The sequence below is a fragment of the Tasmannia lanceolata genome, unplaced genomic scaffold (genome assembly GCF_043159265.1).
Source record: "Tasmannia lanceolata isolate RefF3 unplaced genomic scaffold, GAP_Taslan_0.1 ptg000008l, whole genome shotgun sequence".
NCBI lineage: Eukaryota > Viridiplantae > Streptophyta > Magnoliopsida > Canellales > Winteraceae > Tasmannia > Tasmannia lanceolata.
In genome coordinates, this window is record NW_027518685.1 from 63,833,165 (window position 1) to 63,853,972 (window position 20,808).

A 20,808-nucleotide genomic window follows, 5' to 3' on the forward strand; every position below is an offset into this window, starting at 1 on the left:
CATCTAGATCTAGTTAGGGCTTTGTTTTTTGTCTTCTTCTTCACCGATTCAGAGAGAGAGAGAGGGAGAGGACTGGGTGGAAGTGGCAGGACTGGGAGACAGGCTCTTCATGGAGGACTGGGCGGCAGACTCTTCATGGAAGATTGGCCTTCTTCTTGGCGGACTGGTTGGCTGATAACATCTTCTTCCCTTCACCGAGGCAAGAAATTAGCGACTGAAAACCAGCTTCTTCCCGGGGGAAAATCCGAGGCAAGAAGCTTCTTCTTCTCCTTCCCAGAGGACTGCTCGGCTGAGAGCTTCTTCTTCTTCCCTTCACAGAGCCCAGAAATCATTGGTTGGAGGACTAGTCTGGTAAATACGAGACGTTTACTCACGGTTCTCCACCAAAATTGAAGAAATATTCAGGGAAGCGGCTTGATGCTGTAAGAACCCAGGTTTTAATCATCATTTATCATGGGTTAATCTTGTTGTTGAATGAGCAGTGTAATTAGAGTATCCGATTAGGGGTATTCTTGTCTTCTCACATGTAACCCTAGACTCTTGAGTATATAACACATGTTATGAGAGGGAGAGAACACAATCTCTCTTTTCTCGCTTCCCTCACCTTTCTTGTTCTTTCATGGATACTAAACACCATTAACATGATATCAGATCCTAGGATTCTGGTTCCGAGGTAGTGCACCCCCTCCCTTGGATCTGCCCCGTTCCATCAAAAACCCAAAAGCCCACCCCACCCATAATTGCCGCACCCCTCCTCAACCTGTCGAAAACCCAAATCCCCTTAGCCGCCATGCTCTTTGGGTTTTTCTCACCTATTCCTATAACACCTCGGGTGTTTAGCATAAGATTAATGGATTATAAAGAGTTAGAATATTTAAGGGGGGATTTAAATAAATGAGAAGAAGTGACCATTCACTCTTATTCCTGAGTGTTTTTCTCACTTATTCCTATCCCTTTGTTTTAGTTCTGACCATCTGAATTGTTATATATATATATATATATATATATATATATATATATATATATATATGTATATGATTTACCTTTTCTGTTTGATCATCTGAGTTGTGGTATCAGAGCCACCAGGTTTGTGTCAATGAGGGACTGGTGCGCGCGAGTCTTGGGTACGTCCTAGGAATGGGGTAGATGATCAAAACCTAATTAAAAGTCATACACCTCCCTTATATACTTAAAATATCCATAAAAGGAAATATAAACCAACCTAGATAGTAGGTTCAATGTAAATAAAATGAACCAGCCCACCCCATAAAGTGTTGCAAGTGTTTGATCTTAATTGGGTTCTAACTATAGATTATTAATTTTTGCTGATGCAACAATATCAAAGGAGAGGAGGTAGAGGCAATGCCTCGAATGAGGAGGATCCATTGCGCATGATTGCAGAACTTCTAAGGGGGCAAGTAGAGACTCAAGCTGCAAATCATGTTGCACTAGCACAGACCCATGCTGCAAAACAAGCAGCTAATCAAGCTGCACTTCAGAACATTGTAGCGGCTCTAGCAGCTCGTCGGGAGCCGAGGTCCACAACAGACCCTTCCCAGTTGCATAGGTAGTTCAGAGATTATCATCCTCCGGAGTTTACTGGTGTAGGAGACTGACACAGGGCAAGTCGGCGAAAGCACGAAGCTCGGATATGATGTTCGTTTCCAATAGAACTAATAGATCTGATATAAGAGAGTGGGTTTTCAAAGGGCCAATAAATGGCGCTCTGATACCATTTGACGTAGGGCTAGGTGAAGGAATACTTTGATACCAATTTTGACGAAGCCGACACCATAAATGGTTGCCAATGACAGCTATCTTTAAAGCTTCACAAGCAAAAACTCATTGGCAATTCCACAAACAGTTGAGAGACGAAGTTAAACCTAATGTACATTCAAGTCAAAGATGGATGCAACTTCAGGAAAATTTCCAAGGAAGACAAAATTAATTCCAACACAAGTCTCAGCTAACAGTCCATAGGCTTTTGGATGGTTCTCAATTTAGTTCAAATTTAAACCCCTTTCAATTTACACCACTTGCTAGACCATCATTTAGAATTAATGTTTCCATAGTCGGTTGAGTGTGAAATACCAGCCTCACAGACATTAAAACAAGCATAAAGAGACCAACAAACATCAAGAAGATGGGGAATGACTTTACTACTAAATTGGCTCACAATCTATGTGATAACAGCCAACAAATGAGGCTTCCACAACGAATAATTTTGGAGGATCAAATTAGCAGTCATTCAAGAAATAGCAATCACAATCACGGAGCCTTCACATCTACGCATGCCATAACTTCTGATTTTCAGGAACTATAGTTAATCCAATAGAGGAAAGCTACTTAGAACAATCTTAGTAACACTATATGACCAGAATTACCTGGGGCTTGCTGTGATTTAGGGATGACATGGGTTAAATGGGATAAAGGGAGTAGGGAATAAGAGAATTACTTTCGGATGTGCAAATCTTGGCCAAAACGCACACCCTAATTAATTCTGTCATTCGGCATAGATCATCAAGGAGTACATATCTGCTCTTTCTTCGTCAGCCTTGAAAGAAAATTTGATAAGGCGTTGCAAGGGATGCAAAGCAATATTAGAATCAATTAAAAATTAAAACCTTAGTTTAAACAAGGGAACTAGATGGAGAATAAGAGAAAACTTCCTGCAAAAGCTTTCGATCACAATCCTCCAAAATGAAAATTAACAAGAATATCTCTTAGGAAGAAACACTAAGTTTCAACAATGTCATCAAAAGCTGCTTACAAATAAAAAATTAGGCCTTGTATATAGCCCATTACAACATGAAAATACCTAATTACCCTCACCTAGAGAAAATGATCAAAATGGATAAGAAAGGCTTAAAATAGCTAAACTGACACTAAGTAATGAAATAAAAGAGAAAATTCATTACTAATGAGTTTTCTAGGCCAATGTGATTTTTCCAAGGGGATGCTCCTGCATCAGAGACCCTATGGCAACAGATCACTGGATTGTGGAGCTAGAGTGCATAGTCGATGTCATGAAATGTAATCATGCGCAGAAGATTCATTTGGCCACCTTTTTTTTATAAAGGATCGGGCTGGTATGGAGCCAAATTCAAGAGGGATCTGGCGTCGCAGTTCGCGTTCACGTTTGCGTATATCAAGAGGGATCTGGTGTCGCAGTTCGCGTCACTGAGGCAGGGGACCATGATAGTGGCTTAGTATGGAGCCAAATTCAGAGAGTTGTCGAGGTACGCTCCTGGCTACGCAGCTGCATAAGATAAGGTGCGGAAGTTTATTGATGGCCTTCATCCTTTCATTATGGAGAGCATTATCAACTTTGAACCTCGAACTTTAACAGTGGTCTGTCAGAAGGCAGAGGTAGCAGAGCGCAGCGAGAAAATTGTTCAGACAACTCAGATTCAAGCATCAGGAAATAGAACCCAGGCACCTCCTCCAAAGAAGGTAAGGACAGACGTTGATGTTATACCTAGATTGCCATGTAATATTTGTGGCAAGGTTCATGCGAGGAGGTGTTGGAAGACGATGGATGTTTCCTATGTTTGTGGGAGTCCAGACCGTAAGAGACAGAATTGCCCTACACTTCCAAATAAAGATGCTCGAGCACCAGCAAGACCGTAGCAGAATTTTCCACCATCAGCTTATCAAGGCAACATGAACTCCAATCAGCAGCAGAATCACCCGGTTCAGCCTAGGCCACCAGCTCAGCCGCAACAAGATCAGTGGAGAGGAAACCAGGGCCGCCCTCAGAATCAGGAGAGAAATGCCCCTCAGGCACCGGTCAACTGAGTGTTCGCACTCAATCAGCAGGACGCCAAGGCTTCAAATGCAGTGGTAGAAGGTCAGCTTCTTATTAATAATTCATCAGCACACATACTTATTGATTCTGGTTCCACATTATCATTTATATCACCTGCTTTTGTTTGGGAGTTGGGTTTGACTCCTGTGCCATTATTGAATCATTTGAAAGTTATTACACCTATTAAAGCATAAAAGATAAATAACGCCTTTCTCCAACAGTTCAAGCTTGTGGAGAAGTTGGTACGTTAACATGGTATCAAAGCAAAGGTCTCGAGTTCAAACCTCCAGGATAGCAAAAATCCACATGCGATGGTTGGCCCAAAGTGGGACCACATGTGCCACGTGTTTGCCAAGTGGGCCACACATGCGGGGGAGTATTAAAGCATAAAAGATAAATAACTACTTTCTCCAACAGCTTAAGCTTTTGGAGAAGTTGGTAAGTTAACAACACCTATAGCCAGATGTAGTCGTCACTAAACTTGTTTGCAAGGGGTGTATTATTAAGATAGGTGATAGGGAGCTTTTGGGAGATCCAGTGTTGTTAGACATGAATGATTTTAAGGTCATACTTGGCATGGATTTGTTAGCTTCCTATCATGCCAATGTAGACTGTTTTCATAAATTGGTGAGATTTGCTATTTTCAGGTATTTTTTTTCCGTTTTTAAATTTCTAGGGCATTTAGATTCTTTCTTGTATTTCACATTCTAGGGAAAAAGATTAAAACGGAAGAACAATAGTTCAAACATTAGCGACATGGTACACTCTAGCAATGTCATAGACCAATTTCCGTGGTTGGTATGCAATAATTCTAAACTAACACCGATCCAAGATGAGTGTATGAAAAACCTTATGGCTCCTTGAACACGTGGATTCCGCAAGAATTGAGCAAAAAAGGAAGTGACTCCTTCCAAATCAGCAGCTCGAAGTGTAAACGCTTTCACATTAGTTACACATCTCACTGTCCTGTTAGAAATCAACCGCTGCCCTGCTGACCTGAGTTTCCTTCCATCTGTAAAAATAACCATTCCAATTAAGTTTTAGACCTCAAATGAAAATCAAATGTTAATTCCATAGCAGTGGAAATGAAATAATGACCACAAACTAATTAAGAAATAAAATATGAAGGTGCTGCCTTTTGTTGGGTCCAGCTCATTTATAAAAGTCTCCAACTGTCTTGTAACCGTCCTGGTTAACAAAAAATAATCACTTTCTTGTAGAATCAATGGAAAATCATTTTACATTTTAGTCACTGATTAGTCCAGAATCCAAACTGTCAGAAAGAAGAAAAGTGCATCACATATTTATTGAATTGTCACTGAGCTATTGATTCATTGCAGGGTTACCAAGTTTTTATCTTCATATTAAAAAGCATGAAAAGAACTGTAACAGTGAGGAATCCAAACTGTTAGAAGAAAAGTGCATCAAATAATTATTGAATTGTCATTGATCTATTGATTCATTGCAGTGTTACCAACTCTCTTCATATCCGTACGCATGAAAGGAACTGTTAACAGTGAAGAGCAAATCAAACTGTAAAACAGCCACTTTTCCTTGATCATGTGCCTTTGGATACGGGAAGGATTAAATTGCATTTCTAGCCTAGGTCTTCCTTAAAATTAAGCACTAATAAGGTAAGGTAAACAAAGTCTGTTATTAGACTTTTACCTTTAATCACTGAGGAATTGTCAAGACACCATGTGAGAAGCTCCTCGCCACAAACATCTCCTTCTGACAAGGGGGTTATATTTCCATATCCAGCATCGCTTTCCATCTTACCTCTCACAACAAAAACCATCTTCTCAATAGGACCTCCTCGATATAGAATTTTGCTTCCTCCTACGTACAATTTTTTACTTAATCTTTCACAGATGGCATCCAATATGGGCTCATCCATTAGGGTAAAAATGCGCACCTGCAAATAAATAGTCTTGGGTTCTTAACACAACCAAGGTACACTTAAATGAATACCACCACACTAGTACAGTTCTGATTACAAGCTACTTGATTTGTACAAGATAGTATTCAACCTCAATTATTAATTTGATTTGTTTATCAATTCTCGATTCATGGATTAGTACTTGCAAGAGATACAATTTAACTCATGAGAAAAGTCACAAATACATAACTGAGAAGCTATGAGGAGAGCCAGAGCGAGAATTGGAACAAAGGAAGCATAAACCGTGAGGACAAGAGCACATTCTCACCCTCCATGTAGATCCAAATACAGTATGATGTATAAAATATACTGATTTATTAATACAATTGAAGGCATGTGCCTCATGGCCAGACATTTGGAAGACACATACTAATTTACTACAAACAATTGCAGGCATGTGCTTCATGGCCAGACATTTGGAAGACGCATACTTATTTACAACAACAATTGCAGGCATGTCTCTAAGGCCATACATTTTGATGATGCATCGAAGTAAATCCCGAAGCACAACAAACATAAAAAGCATTAGTTCGCTCTCCCCATTTGAGATAACAACAAATCATTGGAAAGGGAGGGCTTTAAATTATGGGGACCTTGTGACCTGAATACTGGCCATCACCACAGGGGATTCACATACAAAACATCCAATGGATAAGATAAGGAATCTCGCAAGTAATGCTGGTTTAGATGTGGAGTCAATAATATCCTACATGAGGTAGGAAAACTTGGCGATTTTTGTCCTTTTGTGAAAACTTGGCGCCCAGTTCGGCTTAAGGACGAACTTGATGCTCGCTTTTCAGGACGAACTGCTTGTCTTGGCAATTTTTGTCATTTTGTGAAAACTTGGCATCCAGTTCGGCTTAAGGACGAATAAGCCGAACTGGATGCTTGCTTTTCAGGACGAACTGCATGACTTGTCAATTTTTGTCCTTTTGTGGAAACTTGGCGTCTAGTTTGGCTTAAGGAAGAACTGGATGCTCGCTTTTCAGGACGAACTGCCTGTCTTGGCAATTTTCGTCCTTATGTGAAAGCTTGGCGTCCAGTTCGGGTTAAGGACGAATTGGATGCTTGCTTTTCAGGACGAATTGCCTGACTTAGCAATTTTTGTCCTTTTGTGAAAACTTGGCGTCCAGTTTGACTTAAGGAAGAATTGGATGCTCGCTTTTCAGTTCGTTTGTCTGTCTTGGCAATTTTTATCCTTTTGTGAAAACTTGGCGTCCAGTTCGGCTTAAGGACGAATTCGATGCTTGCTTTTCAGGACGAACTGCCTGTCTTGGCAATTTTTGTCCTTCGGTGAAAACTTGGCGTCCAGTTCAGCTTAAGGACGAACTGGATGCTTGCTTTTCAAGACGAACTGCATGACTTGGCAATTTTTGTCCTTTTGTGAAAACTTGGCGTCCAGTTCGGCTTAAGGACGAACTGGTTAAGCCGAACTGGATGCTCGCTTTTTAGGATGAACTGCCTATCTTGGCAATTTTTCTTCTTTTGTGAAAAGTTGGCGTCCAGTTCGGCTTAAGGACGAGCTGGATGCATGTTGTTCAGGATGAATTGCCTATCTTGGCAATTAAAGGTGGTTAGTGTGTGGAAGATGATAAGATGAGTCATTTGTTTTGGGATTTGTGCCGTATTTAATGGTGTCAGTAGGATGGTGACGCGTGGCGTGATCTTGACCGCAGAGATGAACCGTCGTGATTTGGACGGTGATCCTCTTGTCAGAGGGGTTATAAAACGGGGTAAAGGGTCCCCATTTCTTTCATTCAAAATTTTCTCTCCTCCTGCTGCAGAGCCCAGGTAGTCCTCGTCTTTGTAGTTCGTTGCATCTTGAGATCTGGGCTTTTAGAATCTTAATATTTTGTTTCCAACGTCCTTTTTTAGATTTGTGCCTTTCTTCATCATCTCTGGTTCTGGGTTTGAGTCTGAGTCCGGAGGTTCTTCCTCTTCTAGCTCTTCGTCGAGTAGTTCCTCCGAAGAGGTGGAGGTTGTAAAGGTGTCGGAGGAAATCTTAGATTTGGGAGTTCGGCCTTCTTCTCTTGAAGGGGCCGAACTGGATGAAGAAGGCCGCGAAGACGATGACGAGGTAGAGGAAGACGATGAGGTAGAAAATCCTTTCGAGGGAGGGTCTTTCGAAGTTCGGGCAAGAGCTCACATGGACACGAGTTCGACTTATAATATCGCCGCTCTCCATGAGAAGAACCTTCTTCGTGAGAACAAGTTAGAATACATTAGGGTCAAGTATTGTATCCCTGATCGGTTCGGCCTTAGGGTAGCCATAGAAGGAGATTGTGCTTGCAATCCTTGCACCGACGTTTGTGTGTATGAGGAAACCTTAAAGGGGGTCTTCAGCATCCCCGTTAATCCTTTTGTGGCCGAGGTCCTCCAGTATTATGGTTTGGCCCCGGCTCAAGTTGCCCCGAATTCATGGCGGATCCTGATCGGCTTTATTTATATAGTCAAAGTGAAGCTCCAGAAGGTTCCTTCATTAAGATTGTTCAGGAGATGCGCTTCTTTGAAGAGGCATCGAGGTGGCGGTTGGATCTACAAAAGTCAGCGCACCGATGTGAAAATGGTTAAGGGGGAACCTACTTCCATCCATGGGTGGAAGAACATGTTTTTCTTCATTTCCCAAGGAGAAGGTTGGTCAGTGCCTACGAACTGGTCACGGCCTAACACCAAGGCTCTTAGCCGACCTCCAACCTTAGAAGGTGAGGACTTAGAGGTGTATAGTGCCATTCATAATCATGGAGCTGTCCATTGGAGAGAGTTCGTCAATGAATAGACTTTAGTGGTGTAAAGACCGACCCTTCCAAGGTCCATTCGGATGTTCATCTATTTATTAATTTTGTTAGTAGATCCCTCTTGATCGATGGTCACATGAATTAGAACTGAAATTGAAACCTTTCGGACCGTCGGATCAAGCCTAGAATCATCGATCTGACTTATATAGATGACAAATCATGTCATTCGAGCGTCGATCTCCCTTGATCTTTCCATGATCAAGAGATTTAGAAAATCGATGGCTCTTAAATTTTCTTTTCTTAAAATCTTTAAGCTGTGCATAATATAAAATTTTCCGTGAAACCCAAGTAAAAACATTTCCATGGAAATTGTGAATTTGTAGCTTAATTAGAAAAAGGAGAAAAATATTAATTAGAATTTTTTTAATTTTCGTCACTTTAATTATAGCTAAATTTTGGGGCATCAAATCTTGTCCGTTTGACTTAATTTTGGTCTCATTGGATGGGTTCTTCAATTATCTATCCAACGGGCCCAAGATTTCGTGATTCGGACGTGATTTGAGGAAGTTATGGTCCATTTATGGTATGAGTATGAGTTAATTACGGGATTAATATTATTTAAGAATCTTAGAAAGAAAAGAAATATATTAACCCAAAAGATTTGGTGAAATTAGATAGAAAGACATCCCTAAAAACTAGGAAGGATATAATTAAAGTAATCAAATAATATTAAAGGTGGGAAAATATGAGGGAGTTAAGTAAAGCTACAAAAAATTAGGGAAATTTTAATTTTTTCAATCGTGCGCAACTCCAATAAAGGGAGGCGTGCGCACGACTTATCTTCTTTCCCCTTTCTTGGGCATCATCTAGTGGGCCCCGTTGAATGAAATAAATCTTTATTTTACTTCTATAAAAAAAGAAGATTACTTAGAGGCCAAGCAAAAGTAAATAAGCAAGAGAGAGAAAAGATTAGAATAAGAGAGAGATTTTAAGGGTTTTAAAGTTAGCAAGATTGGGGAAAGCAATACTCAACTCAACTCAACCAAGCCTCTGTCCCAAACTAGTTGGGGTCTGTAACGACCCGATTCCGTCGAGTCGCTACGAGCAAAAGAACAACACAAAAGTCATGAATTTTTTTTTTAAAGAGGATAAGTAAGATCACCAACATCCACAACCAAAATCTTATTCCAATTTAAATAAGTCTTACCATAACAAACCATAAGTAAGAATGCAGGAAAAGAAGGCAAAGGTACTGTACTTCAAATTCCCCATTTGCATGTCATACATGGGAAAGAGTAAAGGGGAAATTAAGGGTGTGGTGGTATCATCCTGGGACTTAAGGTCCAAAGGCCAACGCGAGAAGTGTGTACAGCCTTTCATTGGCAAATCATCCAAAGGGATAAAATCCCCGAAGTGGCTCGGCATTAAATGCGAGACCGAAATCCGAGACCATAACGCCACTACCTTTGGACAGGGGTAGTGGGTAGTCGTGCGGCAAGGACACCGGTAAAAAGAAAAGGTCAGAAGAGAACTGACGGAAAAGAAAATGGGGAAAAAGCCGGATGTACCTGGGGAATGTGCTGTCTCATTTTACATACTCGTTGCATACATAGTATAAACTTGAATCATTGTCACTCATTTTTATTTATATTGCCATCGATAGTGTAATTCCTTTCCAGTCTTTATTATTATTTCTAGATATTGCTAAGGATTTAGATTATATTGCATGCACTTTTTATATTGTCTCTTTTACTCAGCTCGGCCTCTGGAGGACCCTGCTTTGACGTTGTTTTTCTCCACCACAGGAGTTGAGACGTTAGACGGCGAAGCGTTTGCAAACGAAGAAACTATGGGATAAGGGATTGAGTGGTCGGCGAGTTCGTGTCATGGCTTATGGAGCTATGACGTTTTACGTCATTTACTGTTCGTATTGTTTTTGGAGACTTTCTTTAGTTTGAACTTTAGTTGTTAAAAATTTCATGATTTTTGCGTTGTTCTTTTACTTGTAGTGACTCGACGGAATCGGGTAGTTACAGTTGTGTTATCAGAGTTCTGGGTTTTTGCGAATGACCTGGACCGCTTGAGTGTGGGTAGATTATAGGATTGGGGTAGTCAATTAAGACTTGACTAAAAGATATGCACTCTGATTTCTATACCCTTAAAGTAAAGACACAGTACTAAATTTTTATACTACTCAATAAATGGCAAATAAATTCTTCTAGTAGTATGATACTTGCTTACAATAAAAATAAAAAGGATGTCATTGATATATATATATATATATATATATATATATATAACTATGTATTGTCCATTTTGCAGATGTATCGAAGGAGGAGAGTTGCTAGCTGCGGCCCCTAATCAGGATGGGTTGCAGATGCTTGCGACGATCCTGCAGCAGAATCAGGCTACCAACCAGGCTTCCCTTCAGGCTATCGCAGCCTCCCTTGCAGCTCGTCAAGAGCCGAGGCCTGGTGACAACGCCTCTCAGGTGCACCATCAGTTCCGAAACTACCATCTAGCTGAGTTCTCTGGATCAGGTGACCCCTTAACGGCAGACCATTGGCTTACAGAGGTAGAGGGGATATTTGTCGTGATGGAGTGCACTAATGTTCAGAGGATACGTCTTGCTTCCTTCCTACTGAAGGGAGAGGTGGGTGTCTGGTGGCGGACTGTGGTTCATAACTATCCCTCAGTCATGTCTGGGACTTGGGGACAGTTCAAATCCCGCTTCAATGAGCAGTTCTTTCCTGAGCGTATCAAAGATCAGTTGGCAGGACAGTTCGCAGAACTAAAGCAAGGGGCATTGACTATGGCTCAGTATGGAGCCAAGTTCAGAGAGCTTTCATGTTTTGCACCTGGATATGCAGCTATTGAAGCAAATCGGGTTAAGAAATTTGTTAGTGGTCTTCGCCCTTCCATTAAGGCGAATATCGCTAACCTTGGTTCTCGAACCTTGGCGGAGGCCTGTGAGAAGGCCGAAGTGGCGGAGGACTGCGAGAAATCAGTGCAAGCAGCTAGATCTTACTCAATCAATTGCTAGTAAGAATCAGGGACCTCCCCTCAAGAAGCTGAGAACAGATGGTGGTTCGCAATCCAAGACCTTGTGCCCTCTTTTCGAAAAATTACATACAGGCCAGTGCTGGAAAACAATGAACGTCTGTTTCAATTGTGGGGATCCGAACCATAAGCAGAGGGATTGCCCTAAGAAGAAGCGTCAGTAGTATGCCAGGCAGCCATATCATCATCAGCAGCAGCAGGCTCCTCCTATACCTCCACCTCAGCAGCAGCAGCAAAATCAGTGGAAGGGAAACCCAAATCACATACCGGTTCAAGGAAGAAATGCACCCCCAGCTCCTGTCAATCGGGTCTTTGCCTTGAGTCAGCGTGACGCCGAAGCATCCGATGCAGTTATCGAAGGTCAGCTTCTCGTTAATGGTGTATCTGTTCATGTTTTATATGATTCTGGCTCCACATTATCCTTTATATCGCCTGACTTTGTTCAAGATTTAGCTTTGATTCCTGTACCCTTAGACCATCCCTTGAGGGTAGTCACCCCAGCAGGTGATGTTGTTATTACTAAATCCGTATGTAAAGAATGTGAGATCAAGATTGGGGATAGAGAGCTTATTGGAGACCTAGTTTTACTGGACATGAATGACTTCAAGGTTATCCTTGGCATGGATTGGTTAGCCTCATACCATGCCAGTGTGGACTGTTATAACAAGTTAGTCGTGTTCAGGATTCCGGAGGACGAGGAATTTTTTTGAGGGGGCGAAGCGCCCTGGGAGAATCAGGCTTATTGCAGCACCGCAGGCTAAGAAGTTGATTAGCAGAGGTTGCGAGTGTTATCTGGCTTATGTGAAGAAGGAAGATGACAGTTGTAAGCCCTCGGCAGCAGATATTCCCGTAGTGAGTGAGTTCCTGGATGTTTTTCCAGAGGATCTCACGGAGTTGCCTCTCCACAGGGAGATCGACTTTACCATTGACCTCGAGCCAAGGACCTTACCCATTTCCAAAGCACCTTACAGGATGGCCCCTGCTAAGTTGAAAGAATTGAAGGACCAGTTGGCCGAATTGCTTGAGAAAGGATTCATCAGACCTAGTTCTTCGCCTTGGGGTGCTCCGGTGCTGTTTGTGAAAAAGGATGGCAGCCTCGGTTTGTGCATCGATTATCGGCAACTGAACTAGGTTACTATAAAAAATCGTTATCCTCTGCCTAGGATCGACGATCTTTTTGACCAGTTGCAGGGAGCTTATCACTTTTTTAAGATTGACCTCAGATCAGGGTATCATCAACTGCGTGTCAGAGATGAGGATATATCCAAGACAGCTTTCAAGACTCGATACGGTCATTTCGAGTTTGTAGTAATGCCGTTTGGACTGACCAATGCCCCAGCCATCTTTATGGATGTAATGAACAGGATCTTAAAGCCCTTCTTAGATCAGTTTATTGAAGTATTTATTGATGATGTCCTCATTTATTCTAAGTCTAATGAACAAGGATTTCCAGCTACCTTACCGCGGTCGCCTAGGGAACCCCGGTCGACCGGCCCTGTTTGAAAGTTGAGTTTTAAATATAAAATCTAAGGGACTTTAGGCAATAGTCTTTGGGCTTTTGTCCAAGGTTTTCAAATATATTTTGGGGAGTGAATGGTTTTCAAAGATGTTAAAATTAATTATCAAACCATTTTGAAAACCTTTGAAAGTGCAAATACATAAATCAAGAGGACTCCAAATACAATCTAAAAATGTATACCATTGAGTCTTCTTCGATTGCCTGGCTCCTCCGCACTTTCTTGGACAACTTCGACTTGTGAGTGAACTCTTCAACATTCTTCGGATCATGTGGCTTCCTCCATCTCTTGGACATCTTCAATGTTGCATGAGAAGGCCACTAATACTAGTTCAACTCCAAGCTTTTACTGGCACTGTGCTTGGCAACTTGTGGGATCTTTGACTTGAGCTCTTGACTTGAACATCCTTCAATGATGATGTCTCCAATGTAGGTGCAAGCTCTTTGGTTCCTTTTGCATGTTGATCCTCAAGCCATATGTTGTGTTGAGTTGTGTAATAGCAATATGACATGTCAAGTTCCTGTCTAGGACACAACACTCAAAGACAACACATTAGTCTATAAAGATTAATCAATTTAGGTTTGATAGCATCAAAACAAGAAGGTAAGGTGAATGATTACACCCATGGGAACCCTTGGGCTTACATTAGGGTTAGGGTGAGATTAGAAAAGGAAAAAAGGAAGAAAGAAAAGAAAAGAAAAGAAAAGAAAAGATTAGGGCATGAGGATGAGTCGCGGCAGCATGGAGAAGAAGACAAGGGGTCTTCAATGGAGGTCCCTAGGGCACTCGAACCCTAGGGCTCTGATACCATGTTGAGAAAGAGTTAGAGAAAGAATGAATGAGTTATGGAGATCTCCCCCTTACTAATATATTTATCTTAAACCCAAAAATGTACAAAGGCAGTTATGCCCTTAGGCTTATTAGATATTCCAACAGTACACCTTGCCGCGGCAAGATGAGAGAGAGCATCGGCCTTTACATTTTCTGTCCTCGGTATTCGGGCGATTTCGAAGGCTTCGAATTTCTGGGCGATGGATTGGACCTTGGCGAGGTACTTCGCCGGCCTTGTATCTCGAGTCTCATACTCTCCTTGGACTTGGTTTACGATTAGTTGTGAATCGCTATAAGCCTTTAATCTCTAAGCGCGTACCTGGGTTGCTAGGTTCATTCCGGCTATTAGTGCTTCGTATTCCTCTTCGTTGTTGGAAGCGTGGAATCCGAATCTTACCGAATACTCGACAGTGAAGTTTCCCAGCTCTGTGAGAATCAGGCCGCCCCCACTGCCTGTGGTGTTGGATGACCCATTCACATACAACTTCTAAACAGGCTATTTTTCTTCGGCGTTGTTGTCTTTATCGGGATGCAGTGATCCTGATTCATATTCCTGTTCCCCGAGTGTGGTTATGTTTTCCATGCTCGGAGGTTGATTGCAGCTCTCTGTGTTGGTTTTTGGAAGGAGCCACTGGTAGGTTGCACTCTACAATGAAATCTGCTAGCACCTTGGCCTTTATCGTGGGTCGTGGTCGATATTGGATATCGAACTCGCTGAGTTCTACCGACCATCTTACAAGTCTCCCTGATGTATCTGGTTTGTGCAGGATTTGCCTAAGTGGCTGGTCAGTCAGGACCTTATTGTGTTGGCTAGAAAGTATGGTCTAAGTTTGCGGGCGGCCATAACCAATGCGTTGGCCAATTTTTCCACTCTCGGATACCTCGTTTCTGTCTCGTGTAGAATCTTGCTGACGTAGTAGATCGGCTTTTGCTGTCTCGCATCTTCATGAACCAATACCGCTGCGAGTGCCATTGGGCTCACGGATAAGTATAGGGTCAGTTCTTCGCCGGGCTCCTGTTTGGAGAGCAGAGGGGGAGAGGTGAGGTTCCGCTTTAGCTCTTCAAAGGCTATCTAGCACTCGGGTGTCCAGGGATCGGTCTTAATTCCTTTTATGGCTTGGAAGAAAGGTAGGCATCTTTCCGCTGACTTAGATACAAAACGGCCTAGCACAGCGATCTTTCTGTTTAGTCTTTGAATTTCTCGTATAGTAGTAGGTGGAGTCACCTCCACCACCGCTCTGATCTTTTCCGGGTTGGCTTCAATGCCTCTCTGGCTGACCATGAATCCTAGGAATTTGCTCGCGGTGACTCCGAGGCACATTTGGTCGGTTAAGTTTCATGTTATGGTTCCTCAGGACCTGGAATGTTTCTTGGAGGTCAGCTATATGTTTGGGGGCCTTCTTGCTTTTCACCAGTATGTCGTCAACGTATACTTCCATGTTCCTGCCTATCTGTTCACGGAAGAGCTTGTTGACCAGTCTTTAGTATGTAGCCCTAGCATTCTTCAAACCGAACAGCATGACTCGATAGTAGTACACTCCCTGATCCGTTACGAAGGCCGTTTTTGGTATGTCCGATTCGTACATCCTGGTTTGATTATACCCCGAGAATGCGTCCATGCAGCTTAGTAGTTCATCCCCGGCATTCTTCAAACCGACCGGCATGACTCGGTAGCAGTACAATCCCTAATCTGTTATGAAGGCTGTTTTTGCTATGTCTGATTCGTACATCCTGATCTGATTATACCCTGAGAATGCGTCCATGAAGCTTAGTAATTCATGACCCGAGGTGGCGTTGATAAGCTGATCTATCTTCAGAAGATGATAGCTATCTTTCGGACAGGCCTTGTTCAGATCGGTGAAATCCATGCAAATCCTCCATTTACCGTTGGATTTCCTTACCATAACCACGTTATCTAACCAGTTAGGATATCTGATTTCCTGGATGAAATTGGCGCGGTGGAGCTTTTCCACTTCCTCTCGGATGGCCATCTGTCGCTCCGAGGCGAAGTGTCTCCGTTTTTGCTTGACTAGTTTACAAGTTGGATCGACGCTGAGCTGGTGTACACTTACCTCGGGGTCAATCCCCGGCATGTCATCGGGAGGTCCAGGAGAATACGTCTTCGTTGCTTTTCAAAAAATGGATAAGTTCCTGTCGGAGTCCTTCCTCCAACAGAGATCTGATATGAACTGTCTTTTCCTCGGACCCTTCATGCAGTGGTATTTTTACAAGGTCCTTTGCCGCTTCATTTACAGCAATTTGTGCCTCGTCTAGGAGATCAAGAAGCTCGACCGGTAGCGCCTCAGAGGCTCTCTTTCCTTTGAGAGCGATGGCGTAGCATTCCTGGGATTGCTTCTGGACTCCTCAGACTTCTCCCTCTCCTTTGGGGGTTATGGACTTCATTTTTTGATGGTAGCTGCAGGTTTCACTCCCATTGAACCCATTTCTTCTAAAATGTCCAACACATATTTCCTCTGTGACAAGGAAAGACCATAACGAGAAAATGCCTCAATACCGAGAAAATACCTTAAGAGACCCAAATCTTTTGTAGAGAATCTTTTTGAAGAAAAGACTTCAATCTCTGAATACCAGATCTATCATCTCTTGTGATTACAATATCATCAACATACACTATCAGAAGGATATGCCCAGCAGTGGACTTGTGATGGAAAACCGAATGATCAACATCGCACTATTTCATCCCAAAACGTAAGACAACACTAAACTTCCAAACCATGCTCGAGGTGATTGCTTTAGACCATAAAGGGCCTTACGAAGACGACATGCTGAGGAGCACATCTCCCCAATATATTTTAGGTACTTTCAATTGAAACATTAGCGTGCGAGTCATATCAAGCAAGTATCGAAGCTTCCTCTTAGCAACTCTAGTTTGACGATTCAAGGAAGCTTCCTCTCAGCAACTCAACGTCATCTACCTGAGCCGTCTTAATCCCTTCTAGAAAATCTGATTGAACTCGAAAACTGGCAATGAAAGAACTGTCACCAACCTCACAAGTCCCGAAATCCAGATCTCTGAACTGCTCCAATAACTTCCACTCTTCAATCATCAAACTTGCCAGCTTAAGACGTTCTTGTCTGCTAAGAGCATCCGCCACCACATTTGCTTTCCCAGGATAATAACTCAAAGTTAAATCATAATCTTTAAGAAATTTGAGCCATCTCCTCTGGCGCATATTCAATTCCTTTTGATCAAAAAGATATTTGAGGCTCTTATGGTCCGTAAAATCCTCAAATTTCACTCCATACAAATAACGTCGCCAGATCCTCAAAGCAAACACTACTGCCACCAACTCTAAATCATGCGTGGGTAATTTATTTCATGCCTCTTCAGTCGTCTCGACCCATAAGAAATGACTTTTCCTGATTGCAAGAGAACACAACCCAATCCCCTAAAGGAAGCATCGTTGTACACAACAAAATCCCCTTCTGTAGAATGAAGCACTGTGCTGATGTCAACCTCTTCTTCAATTCTGAAAAATAAAAAAACCCAAGTAGATGGGCTTCTATAAAACCCACATACCTAATTTCCTAATTGATTTATGTTTTTCGCTCTCTAACTGTTTATTTGTTTCCTTTTTAACCTTAATTCTAATAACAAGTACCCACCTTTGTCTAACGACCGAGGAAGGGAAAAATTTTAATCTTTATTTATTAAAGTGAAACTGCAAAAGTGAAAGTGCAAAATTTCATGCAAGGAAAATAGGGCCCACTTGACATGCACTCTCCCAATTTGGGGAGTGTACGTGTGGCAACATCTCTGGGGAGAATTCAGTTTCCAAAACCAAATTTTATCTTTCCCTAATTAATCTTTACTGGGATATTACATATATGCCCTTGTTTGTTCAGAGTTTTTTCTTTTTTTAAATAACTAATGGGGGTGTCAATATCAATAAATTTTTTGGGTTCTTGAATAACTATTGTTATTAGTTGGGTCGCATTATCAATATGGAATAATATTATTAACAACAATAATAGTAATTATATTAATAATACGAATAGTAGTTTGAAAATAAAAGGGTGGTCATTACAGGTTTGGTCAACCGGGCCTGCAAATTTTTTTTTTTGTGCCCGTTTTGTAAAACTCATATCTCACTCGTTCCTTATCGGATTTTGATGCTCTTATACTCGATTTGAATAGGAACGATGAGATCTATCTGTTAAAAATATTTTCAAAAATATTTGAAAATAATTTACATCAGTTATGATAGTATTTTCGTCTATGGTCCATCATTGAAGTGCTAATTTAGTGTCATTTAATATTTTACCTCAACTTGGCACTTGGGCTTTGGTTCTTGGGCTCTGACTTGTTGTTTTAACAATGTTTGGAACCTTTGAAGATGATTTTCCATGAAATACATTTAGGTTCAAAGTTGGTTTTGAGAATGGTTTGAAAAACACTTTGAAATGCAAAACCACATGAAAAAGATCTTCAATACAATCTAAAACGTAAAACTACATAGCACCATGATTGTATTGGCTCCAAAGGTCTTCCTTGGGCTCTTGGGCTTGGAAGTGAACACTTGAATTGCTTTGGTCCATATGACTCTCTCTCTTGAATGGATCTTCACTTTGGATGCATGAGTAGGTCACCAATGCTTGTTCATCTTCAAGCTCCTCTTGGCATTGTGTAATGGCATGCTTGCGGGATCTTCCATTTGAGCTCTTGATTTGACATCTTCCAACGACGATGTCACTGTTGTGTGCAAGCTCTCTTTGTTCATTTGTGCATGTTGATCCTCAAGCATGTGTTGTGTTGTTGTGCTAATGTGCTAGCTTTGGATTGACATGTGCTACAAGGCAACACATTAGTCCATAATAACCAATCAATTTGGGTTTGCTAGCATCAAACAACAAGGAAAAGATGATTAGTTGAACCCATGGGGAACCTTGGGCTAACAATCTCCCCCTTTTTTATGATGGCAAAATTAGTCCAGATAATTCCAACATATAGTTGGTCAACAGTATAAGTATCATTTATTCGAGTGTAAGTTTCATTTATTCGATAGGTGCTATTGGTTATTTATGTGGTGCAAGATGCATGAGTGGGAGCAAAATGAAGGGGTGAGAATGGAAATTTCTAAATGAACCTTTATTAGGTGGTGTGTCTAAGGAAGATTCTTATGATGTTTATGCATTCCATAGTCACCCAATAAAAGAATCTTGTATGCATAAGACAAACTATGTTTGAGACAAAGATATCAAAGACATAAAAATAAGGTAAGAAACATTCAATCATCAGGAATAAAATGCACTATACAAACAGTTCTATAGTTTCTACTACTATAATAGAAGTTGTAACAACAGTGATCTGAAGCTCACTTTCTTGACAAATTTAAAGAGATGGAGGCGTATTTCTCTTTGTAGGCCCTCTGACATATTCTCCAATAGCCTTTCTTCATTAACACCTCTAGTGGTAGCCCAATTAAATCTGTCTGATTGTCTCACTTGCCTACATTACCTCAACAATGGAAAAGGTTAGGAAACAAGAGTGGTTTGACATTGTGGTCAAAATACTCCACATAGAAAAAATGCACTAGACATTTAAGCAATACCAAGTTATACATAAGCAATCTTTTTTCAGTTCAGATCCACTCATAGATTAAACTAGATTATGGAACAGTTTGGTATAGACGAATCAACATATAGGAAATGCATTGATAAAAAGATAAAAACCAGCCCTATATTATCAAACTTGAACTAACATACATGTTGGGATTCAAGTTCTGTTAAAGGTGTCAATGAATCATCTCTCTCTCTCTCTCTATACATAAATATCTTATTACATAATAAGGATACGCTTATTAGTTTTTTTTTTTTTTCTCGAAAAATCTATTACGCGGATGAGTACTTTCGCATCAAACAGTACCCTCGCGCTCCCTATAAAATTGAGAATGTCATTTACCTCTGTTTCAGGGTTGAAATGGATGCGTCGTTCACTCCGGCTTTAATAAATTGTAATTCCTATTTAATCCCCTTTTATACGCGTAGTTGAGATTCCACCCGACGTGCTCTCTCCCTCCAAGCGTCTCTCTCTCCCTCTGTCTCTCTCGGAAACCCTTTTCCTCCATGATTTGAGATGATTCCGACTCCTTACGCGCAGTTTCATTTTGATATTCAGAACCGATTGTAAGTCCCATTTGGAACAGGAAAACTCCAAGCAAAAAGGCCTAAATAGCTATTTTCTTATTGGATTTGAGTTTCTTTTTCTTTTTTATAGGTTTTTTTATTCATGTCGTTTAAGGAGATTGACGTGTTTTCCCTTCTGTATTTTTCTTTTTCTTCTAGATGGATTGGCAAGGAAAAAGGCTTTCGCTATTGTTCATGGCAACCTGGAAGGTATTCGATCCAAAGAATCTAGGAAATTTTCATCTTTTCTAACTGATTCTGTCCATCTCTTGCAGAGAAAATCCAACTCAGTAAATTTCTTCTTTTCTATCTGGGTTTTTCTTTCTTCTTGATGATCTTTACTTTTTTTTGAATTGTAAAGTATCCTTAATAAAAAAAGAATATACAAGGCCGCCTGAGAAGGGCAGCAGAAAGAGAGGAACAAAAGAAAGAGGACAAAAGGAGAGAAGCTCTCAAGGGGGAAGGAAGTCAAAAAGTTTGAGGTCCTACCTCCCTACTCCATCCTTGGAAAGCCTACTTGCTTTTGCATTCGCAGACCTTTTAACATGATTAAATGAGATCTCCGACTCTCCAATGCGATCCCTAATCTCGTCAATCCAAGAGGCAAATCTCCAAGGGAAAAATTTACTACCCTTCAGCTAACTAATAACGTTGCTCGAGTCCCCCTCCACTATCACCTTAGAAAAGTCTGAAGACTCCACTAATCTAATACGTTGAAGAGCCGCTCTAACTTCAGCCTCGTTAGAGTCAGCCAAGCCAATCGGCCAAGAG

At 41.3% G+C, this 20,808-nt stretch overlaps 1 protein-coding gene across 6 annotated transcripts in view; it reads right to left on the minus strand.

Moving 5' to 3' along the window:
- LOC143885457 (putative cyclic nucleotide-gated ion channel 20, chloroplastic) overlaps positions 1 to 20,808 on the minus strand; it is a 156,801-nt gene that overhangs the window by 20,212 nt on the left and 115,781 nt on the right. For 3 of the 6 annotated variants that reach the window (XM_077389648.1, XM_077389649.1, XM_077389646.1), the window contains 4 exons: positions 19,231 to 19,360; positions 5,477 to 5,723; positions 4,658 to 4,820; positions 2,683 to 3,829 (listed from right to left, as the gene is read on the minus strand). In XM_077389648.1, the coding sequence (XP_077245763.1) occupies positions 3,646 to 3,829; positions 4,658 to 4,820; positions 5,477 to 5,723; positions 19,231 to 19,360 (724 nt within the window). In that variant the 3' untranslated portion in view covers positions 2,683 to 3,645. Of the gene's footprint in view, positions 1 to 2,681; positions 3,830 to 4,657; positions 4,821 to 5,476; positions 5,724 to 19,230; positions 19,361 to 20,808 lie in introns of those variants that run through there. The other 3 variants (XR_013253277.1, XM_077389650.1, XM_077389647.1) reach the window with 3 other exon arrangements.